Source organism: Leptonychotes weddellii, unplaced genomic scaffold, assembly GCF_054177405.1.
Source record: "Leptonychotes weddellii isolate Sample4059 unplaced genomic scaffold, ASM5417740v2 HiC_scaffold_2148, whole genome shotgun sequence".
NCBI lineage: Eukaryota > Metazoa > Chordata > Mammalia > Carnivora > Phocidae > Leptonychotes > Leptonychotes weddellii.
The window spans coordinates 4,260-13,670 of NW_027802552.1; the positions used below are offsets into that span (position 1 = coordinate 4,260).

At 42.8% G+C, this 9,411-nt stretch overlaps 1 protein-coding gene across 1 annotated transcript; it reads right to left on the bottom strand.

The window, feature by feature from the left end:
* Nucleotides 1–2,847: 2,847 nt before the first annotated feature.
* On the bottom strand, nt 2,848–9,405 carry LOC145718767 (TSC22 domain family protein 1-like). The gene has a single exon (XM_081810286.1). The coding sequence runs from the start codon at nt 9,086–9,088 to the stop codon at nt 6,272–6,274; it is 2,817 nt and encodes a 938-aa protein (XP_081666412.1). The 5' UTR covers nt 9,089–9,405; the 3' UTR covers nt 2,848–6,271.
* Nucleotides 9,406–9,411: the final 6 nt, after the last annotated feature.

Sequence of the window (9,411 nt, forward strand, 5' to 3'; positions counted from 1 at the left end):
GTCTTTTTAAGAAGTAACCAGCTCCACTGATCCCAATTGTCCTTCCCCAATCCCAACAAAAAACTGAAAATACATTGTCTGGAGAATATAAAACACCTTATCTCAAGATTGAAAAAATCAGGTATAGCTGTAGACAGGAAACATACTAAAAACAGGGTGATTGAGTGAAGAAATATATATGGGAATGCCAAGACTCCCCCAAAACCTTTTACCCAACTTCCCTCCAGTCCCCCACAACCTTCATCTTCAGCAAGAAAGAGCCTTCTACAAGGATGGGGCGCCTGGGTGGCTCAGTCATTAAGCGTCTGCCTTCGGCTCAGGTCGTTATCCCAGGGTCCTGGGATCGAGCCCCGCATCGGGCTCCCTGCTCGGCGGGAAGCCTGCTTCTCCCTCTGCCACTCCCCCTGCTTGTGTTCCCTCTCTCGCTGTGTCTCTCTCTTCAAATAAATAAATAAAATCTTTAAAAAAAAAAAAAAAAAAAAAAAAGAGCCTTCTACAAGGATATCTAACCAGCTCAAAGGAAAGACATGAAGATACTGACATCAAAAGTCCTCCAACCAAACATCCCAGCCTGGGTACTATACAGTAAAGCTAACAAGTCTCACTGAGGATTTCTAATTAGCATTTTACTTCCCTATTCACAACACAACCACCAACCATCTAAGGAAAGGCTATAGTAGAACATGAAAGATAAAGACCAAAGCAAATATAAACTAAGAAAACAAACCTGGGGGACACTGATCACACAAGGAGAAGAAATCTTTAAAAAAAAAAAAAAATTATATATTCAGACAGCTAAGAGAAGGTATTATTGTTATTAGAGCAAGATACTATTTAAAAGGAGCAAAGTCAAAAAACAAGTTCTGGGAAATTAAATATATGATAACATATGAAAACTCAACAGAAGTAGAGCAAAAAGAAAATGAGATGGAAAATAGGAAAATACAAGAAAATTAGAAAAGAAGTCAAGAAGGTCCATTATTATCCCAATAAGAAGAGTTTGAGAAAGAAACAGAAAGTGGAAAGAAATAATCAAGACCTCATTCAAGAAAAAGTCCCAGAATTAAAAGGTGTTTCCAGACTAAAAGGGCACACCAAGTACTCAGCAACATGGATGAAAAGAGACCTACACAAGGACCCCTCACTGTAAAATTTCCAAACACTGGAAACAGATACAATCTCAAAAGCTTTCAGAGAATTAGAGAGGGGAAGAGAGAAAAGCGTAAACAAGGCATAAAAAAAGGAAAAACGAAACACATACATACACAGGTCACATATATTTGAGAAATCAGAGTGACTTCAGACTTCTCAAAAACAATATGGAAGCTAGAAAGCAATGGAGCAAAATTATAAAATAATACAATTTTACATGTAATATTCTTTATTTTTTTTTTTTTAAAGATTTTATTTATTTATTCATGAGAGAGAGAGGCAGAGGGAGAAGCAGGGAGCCCGATGCGGGGCTCGATCCCAGGACCCTGAGATCATGACCTGAGCCGAAGGCAGACGTTTAACCGTCTGAGCCACCCAGGCACCCTACATGTAGTATTCTTAACCTAACCAGAAAATCAAATGAATGTCAGAGTAAACTAAAACCATTTTTTTAAGATTTTAATTTTAAGTAATCTCTATACCCAACACGGGGCTCAAACTCAACCCTGAGATCAAGAGTCATATGCTCTACAGCCAGGCATCCCCTAAAACCATTTTAAAACATCAAGTAAGCCAAGAATGAACATGACATGGATCACAGCAAAATGGAAATCCAACCACAGGAGAAAGTGAAGGGAATCCCACAATAATGGTTGTGTACCAAGTCTAAAAGACACTCAGTCCAGAATGGAGGTCAGAGGGGCATGAGAGACTGCCTCAGGAAGATAAAATTGATAACAATACCTGATATGTCTGAACATCTCAAGAGACATTTGATGAAAAGTTGAATTAGTGATAATTACAGCAAAAACTAAGCCGGGGTGGGGCAGAGACATTGAACTTCAGCCAGATCACCCTATGGTAAAGCTTAACAGTCAACAAGTCACTGAGACTAGATAAGCTCTTTAGTCTCCTAACGTGCAAGCAGCCGACCAGACCAAGAATTACCAGACATCTGAGGAAAGGCTCTGTCACAAAAGGCAAAGCAAAAACGGTGAGAAAGGCATACAAAAGTGGGAGAAAATTTGGAGGAAACAGATGAAAACTTGGTGGGGGGGTACCTAGTAACATTTCTATATGCTAAGCAGTATACAGAAATACATATACTACATATTCTAGTACACTATTATACTAGATAGCTGGGGTGGAGTAGAGGGAGGCAGGGAAGTGCGGTACATTGTATAGGACAGGAAAAGTGATATTTTACAAGAATACTGAATAATCAGGAGTGCTGGAATCATAACTATTAAGAAGAAGGAGTGCCAGGAGGTAAAGGAGATCAGCTGAGTAGGTGATAACAAAGCTAAATCCTCATTTTCTATCCAGGAAGTGAGTAAAACCGAAACAAAAGCACAGAGCATTATATTTAACACACACTATACAGGGCCTATGAGTTAGACACAGTTCTAAGGGCTTTCCAAATTCATTTCCTATAACAACCCTATGAGATAGGTACTATTATTCCCATTTTTTTTTAATGAGCCAAATGAGGCACAGAGAGGTTAAGTAGCCCAATATTACATAAAACTAACAGTTGACAGAGGAAGATTCAAACCTAAACAGTCTAATTCCAGAGTCCATGCTCCTAACCATCTAGCAGCATCCAGGAGCAATATGAGCATATTGTTTACAGACTAGGAAGTAAACATGACAATCATCTAAAAGAGGTGAAAGTGACTGCTTCTGGGAAAGGAAAAATGGAAAGGAAGGGGGCAGGAAGCTTTTGTTTGTTTCCATAACCATGTAAATTATTTGACCCTTTGAACTGTGCAGGTACAACCTAAATAAAAATTAAAGCCTATAATTTAGTATTTTATAGTTAAGATATTTTATCTAATGCTACCATCCTCAGAAGTAGGCAAAATGAGTATTACTATTTCATAGATAAGACTTTCATTCCTCTTTAATAAAAATTTGAGAGCCTACTACATAACAGGCATTATATTTAGAAAATAAATATCAACTCACCTCAATGATGAGGTGAAAGAGGTGCAAAAGAGCAAGCCTTTTTATTCTTTTCTTTTCAATTTATTGCATAAATTATATGATCCTGCATCTCTAACAGTTGTGCTTATGATGAGACAATATAAATTTTAAATAGTGACAGAAAAAGCAGAGAAAGGTCTGCTCATTAATTCATTCAAAAAATATTTAGTTCTTGTCCTTGAGGGGCTCAGAGTCTTGTGAGGAAGACAGGTAAACATGTGTGCAGTGCAGTTAAACAGAGGAACACCAAACAGTGCTCAGAAAACAACATTCCCTGGGTAAAAGGAATGCTTCAGAGGGAACATCTGAGCTGAGTCTTGAAGGATGAAGAGAAGTATGACCAATTTTACTTAAGAGGCTGTACTAATAGTTGGAAAACACAAAAGACTATAGATCAGTGTGAAAGACCTGTTATCTTCCCTGTGTTATAAAGGTAAGTTCATGTTAAAAGCTAAAATAGGACATTAAGACCTTTTTGATGAGAATGATTTTAAAAAACAAGATACGTAAACTCCTGACCTGTGTTTCTAATTTTTATATTCTTGCCCAATGATCAACTGAAAGCATTTTCCACGTGCCTAATAAACATTTTAAATTTTAAAGTGTTAAGAGTATTATTTCAAAAGACGACTAATCTTTCATTTGCCTTACCACCAAAAAATTTCACTGTTAACACGGTTTCTAAGTCATATATTGAAATTATAATGTACCCCCTCCTCCCATGAGAGAGAAATTGGTGACCAAACCCCAGAAGATGCAAGTGACACGGAAGCTATCATGGGAAGAAAAGGTAAGAAGAATTTTTTTAATCATTATCACTTTTTTCTCTTGTAGATACTCTCAAATTCCCTTCCAAGAGCAAATTTCAATGAAACATTTCTTCTTCTAAGCTTTAGGGGTAAAAGAAATAATATGCAGCAAAACACCATAAAGAAAATAATACACATGTTTATCCTTATTGATCTTTATAGGTATTTTAGGGGTGACACATTTTGATTTTTCAGCGTTTAAAGGATACCTATGAAACAAAAATTTTCTGGTTTTGATGACTTAACTCTGATGTTAACTAACAAAGGTTCAAATATGTAATAAATTCAAAACAGGTAGAGTCAACTCAGATTACTTTACACCAACATTTAATCATACTTCAGTATATCTTTTTGTCCCTTTATTTCCAAACCTTTCTACATAATTTGTCCCTAATTAATCTTCATCTCAGTTACTATATAGAAAAGTTAATTTTGTACTAAATATCTTAAACTGGCCTCTATCCCTACAATTAAAAACCTAGTTCTAAGTAGCAACATCTGACTTTAATTGTCTGGAAAGGCAAGTTGTGGAAAGCTCTATCATGACCTACCACCAGGGGAAGAAAAAAGGAGAAAGTCATGCCAGGAGACCACAAATGGTAATTAACAAAAATCATGGCAGGTTTCAATTCAAAATGCTTGGTTTTCATTTGTGTATTTCATCTAAGTTTTTATTTCTCTGAATTTAGCGTCCACATAATATACCTGATTTTCAGGGGTTTCACTCAGTCACACCCCTTAGATTTAGAAAACATTAATATTTGGGGTAAATAATTCTTTAAAATTATAGTGAATATTAGCAATCACAGGTGAATATTAGCATATGAAACAAAGTTTTATCAATAATTATAATAGGACTATTAAGGAAACTACCCCTTAGAAGAGGTCTACCTCTTAAGTACAGTTTTGTATACATGTTACAGAATACATCTGGTTAGGTAACAAGGTTTTAATTATACGACTCCTGGAAAAATTATAAAAATCTTGAAAGACAAGATTTTAAATCATTTCAATTAACCATGCTTTACACCTTTTGAGTAACTAAAAAAAGTATGTATCATGAAAACCTCACTGCAACACTGGCCTTTGTTCTCTTTTTCTTAAAACTGCAATTCTTTTGAAATACGCTCAATTTTTCCGAAGTGAAAAACCACAAATACACATTTAGAATATAAATTTCCAATTGGTTCGATGAAAGTTCAATCACAAAAATCTCCAACTAACACTAAAATAATTAAAATGAACAGCCTTTGTCATTAACTCCTATGATAATATTTTGATCAAGGTTAGTCACAGACCAGCAAATCTGTGAAAGAACATTCCTTTAAAAATCAACTTAGTTTAAAGCCATGTAGAATCATTAGAGATTTCACAACTTTTCTAGGCAGTCAGCTTAAAAGACACAATTTGATTCAATGGCATGTTTAGAGCATTATTTCCAATTACGAAAACACTGGTTTAATACTGTATTTTTGGCTTTAGGTATTTTTTTGACAAAGAAGGGAACAGGTGGAATAGATTATCAGGAGAACAAAGTCTTATTTTCATACCTCTACAAATTCAACCCTCCAAGACTTTCCTTACTCTTTAAAATGGCTACCACCTTGATCTACTTACACAAAAGGAAAAATGTACAGGATACTACTATCAAAGATGAATCTGGTAATTTTGACAGTGTATACCCTCCTCCCTCACGACATACTTTTTAAGATTCCCATTCCTGTTCTGTTCAGATAAAATGACCATTAAATGAGTACACCAAAGTTGGTCAATTACAGCACGAGGGCAACCTATACAACCCAGACTAGGTCATCTTTCCTATAACGTCTGACTAGGAAAAGCAGGTAACATTATCTTTCACAGACTAAGATCAAACACAGTAGAAGTGAAAAGGATTGTCCAACCTAGTAAAGGAGAAACAACCGTGGGAGGCACAACCCCCCTTCAAGAGATGATCACAAGGATTTTAGGAATTCAAATGAATAGACTTACTATTATACAGGTTAGCACAAATTTTCTGTTCGTAATAAATCTCTTTAAAAAGCATTTTATGATTAACAAACACCACTCAGCGCCCCCCAGGCCTACACGTAACGCTCAATAACTCGTCTGTCAAATAGTTTACGTATTACTTACACCCACTTGCTATCCACTCTGAAACCATTCCGTAACACTCTTGCGCTAGGGAACTTACCGCGAAAACACACTTTCAGATGCAAAACTGAAAAAGTCTGTACTGCCTTCGACAAACGTCGTGCCTACGCACAGCTACAAAACAGATTAAGTGGGAAGCTGCTGAAGGTCTGCAGAAACACGGCATGAGCTTACCTCTCATCCTCGCCATCCACCAGGGGTGTCGTCAGCGGTAGCACCTTCAACGGGAAAAGAGAAGCAGAGGCTGCTAGGCTGCTGCTACTCCCATCTGAAACTGCTGACATTGCCCCACTGTCACCGCTCATAGTCTGAGGTAAGCCCACTAAGGAGGGTGCCGCTGGGCGCCTGGCATCTTCAATTTGGCTTCCAATCGCCTGAGCTAAGGACTGTGCAGAGAACTGAGTAGAGCCTAGCGGGATCTGTGGTGCCAAAGGCAGATTTATATTAGTTGCTATCAAGGGAGGCTGACTAACACTTGGAACCAAATTCCCATTTTGAGTGGCAGGGGTCTGTGCTATATTCTGTGGTGGAACCAAGTTTGTGGGGGCAGAAGGCATTCCGGAAGGACCGGCTGAACTAACCTGACTGGTAACAGCAACACCACTAGCAGAGGGCAGAGGACTAACTGCAGGCAACTGCTGCGAAACTTGAGCTACTGATTCTACTCCTTGTGGCTGGGGAGGCACAGGTAACAAGGTACTCTGGGGGGCAAGGACCAATTGCTGAGGGAGGCTCGAAGCACTAGTCTGAACTCCCTGGTGAGTAATCGCAGTTTGAGCGGGTGGACCTATCTGTGACGACGGAGGAGCACCTTGCTGAGTAACTGAAGGTGTGACTTGGGTAGAGGGCGGCTGCACCGCGGTAGGTATGTTTGCTTGTTGACCGATATTTGCAATTTGACTGCCAGTAGGCGCAACAGATCCTGCCGTGTGAGCCTGGCCAACGGGCTGGCCAGATGCCCCTGCAGGTTGTGCCTGGATTGCTGCGGGCTGCACGGGCAGCTGGAGACTCTGCGGCTGGGCCGTAGGAATCACTGTTGTCCCTGCTGCCACTCCTGCAGCACTGGGCTGTCCCGAGGACACCGCCGTTTGAAGAACCGGCTGCGGCTGTACATACTCTGCAGCGGGATTCGGAGTCACTGCTTGACCATGGCTCGGGACCGTCTGCGTACAGACAGCCGCCTGCTGCTGTCCATACTGTAACTGTTGGGCTGGTGCCCCCGGAAGGGGGGCTTGCACTGGAGGAGCCGTCTGAGAGTATGGCAGCTGGGGCTGAGCCAAACTGGAAACGGAAGGCTGCTGACCTACAGCTGAAGTTACACCAACCACACCAACAGGTGACGGCTGGATACCAGCTGCAGCACTGAGCGTGGCTTGCAGTTGAGGATAGCTCAGTTCTTGAGGCTGTAACTGTACTTGCGTGATCTGTGACTGAGAAACGCCGGCAGCACCGGGGCCACCGAAGTCCATCTGCTGAAGAGCCGGCGGCGGCTGCTGCACCACCACGGTAGGGGCCCCCATCTCTCCACTTCCCACACTCTCTGTGTAGTGACTCAGTGTGCTGACGCTACTGCTCACTGAGCTCCCGCTAGTGCTCTCCCTCTCAGAAGTCACTTCTACCGGGTTTTGTTTTACACTTTCCACCACTTTATTTATCGCCACAGCTTCTGCAGCAGGTACAGCATTTTCTTTCTCATAGAACTCGGTGCAAGTCCATCTACCTTTTTTAAAGGGTTCAGAACTAGAATCTAACTTCACAACTCTGAACCTCGACGTGTTAACTGTGGGTTGCTGCTGCTGACTTGAAACTGGTCCCACAGTCATCCCTGCAGCTGCGTTAGGGGCACTGTTAACACCAGCGGAGGAAGAAACAGTACCATTGCCCATGCCACTCAAGATATTCACATGAACACCGCTGCTAACTCCAGGCCCAACACTCGCACTAGCAGCACTAGGAATATTGCTTGCATTTATATGAGCATTACTAAGCATGCTGCTTGTCACACTAGGATTAAAACTACCCACAGCAGTAATGTTAACATTATTCATTGTGTGAGTGCCAGTAACGGAACTTATACCTATACTGCCGGTCGTACTTGGAGCACGGATATTAGTCATTACAGATGCAGGTGAGCCACCCGATGAGACAGCAGAAGTTGCTGCAGCTGGTATAACACCGTCAGAGCTTCCAGTGGCAGACAGTTTTCTGGATACTGGGCTTGCGGGTGGCCCTCCGGGGATGGATGTACTGGCCACACCAGCATGGGATGGATGGTGGTGCCCATGGTGTAGGTGGTGCCCATGGTGAATGTGATGGTGGTGATGGAGGTGGTGTGGATGAGCATTCCCATTGATCACAACATTCTGTTGGGGAAGGTGAGGCAAATGAGGCTGCGGAAGGTGGGGCTGGTTGGGAGAGACTGCCCCAGGTGTCTCAGCTTCCTGGAAGTTATTTAGAGTCTCTTCTGAGGAGCTGCGTTCAGGCTCCCCCAAGTCAGTGGCCCTGGAAAGTGACACATCAAGGATCTCGGAAGAAGACAGATCTTCCGTGTGAGATTCATCCAGATCATCATAGCTCTCAGTGTCCTCCGCTATACTGTTGTTAGAGCTGATGCTGGCGGAGATCTGAGCCGGGGTAACGCTAGTTATCTGGAAGCCACTTTTCTTTTTCATTTGAGTTCCGCCTGGCGCAAGAGGCTGTGCCTGCAGCTGAGCCTGCGAAAGGAGGTTCAGGCTTTGTGGAGGCGGAGGCTGTGGTCCCGACGTAGAAGATGCTGCAGGAGGCGGCGGCTGGAGCAGCGACGGAGGCGGAAAATCCTCGGAAGATGTGGCACTACTAGCAACGCCGGTACCTGCTGCACTGAGAGCAGAGGCGCTGCCACTACCGCTGCCCCTTCTGGGGAACATTGCCGGGTGCGCCATCTTCCTAGCACTAATGTCTGCAGCGGCCGCGGCCGCGGCGGCGGTGGACTCAGGCGGCTGGTGCATTGTGTCGGGTACCGGGGGGCGGAGGAGGCGAGTGCAATTTCCTTCTGCACCGTAAGCTTTGTATTCAAGACGCCGGGGAGGAAAAACGGGACCTGACGCTCCGCCCGGCGCGGTTCCTCCTTCTCCTCCTCCTCAGCCGAAGGCGCCGGCCGCTCCTGCCTTCGAGGGCGAGCTTCGGGAAGGGAGGATGAACGAGGGTGAACAGGGCGGCCAGGGACCCGAAGGGGGGACCCCTTCAGTCCTTCGCCATTCACTTTCCCCTCTAGTCTCACACCCCCCTTTATATTCCGCTTCACGTGGGGTGCGGGGCAGGAGGGAGGGGG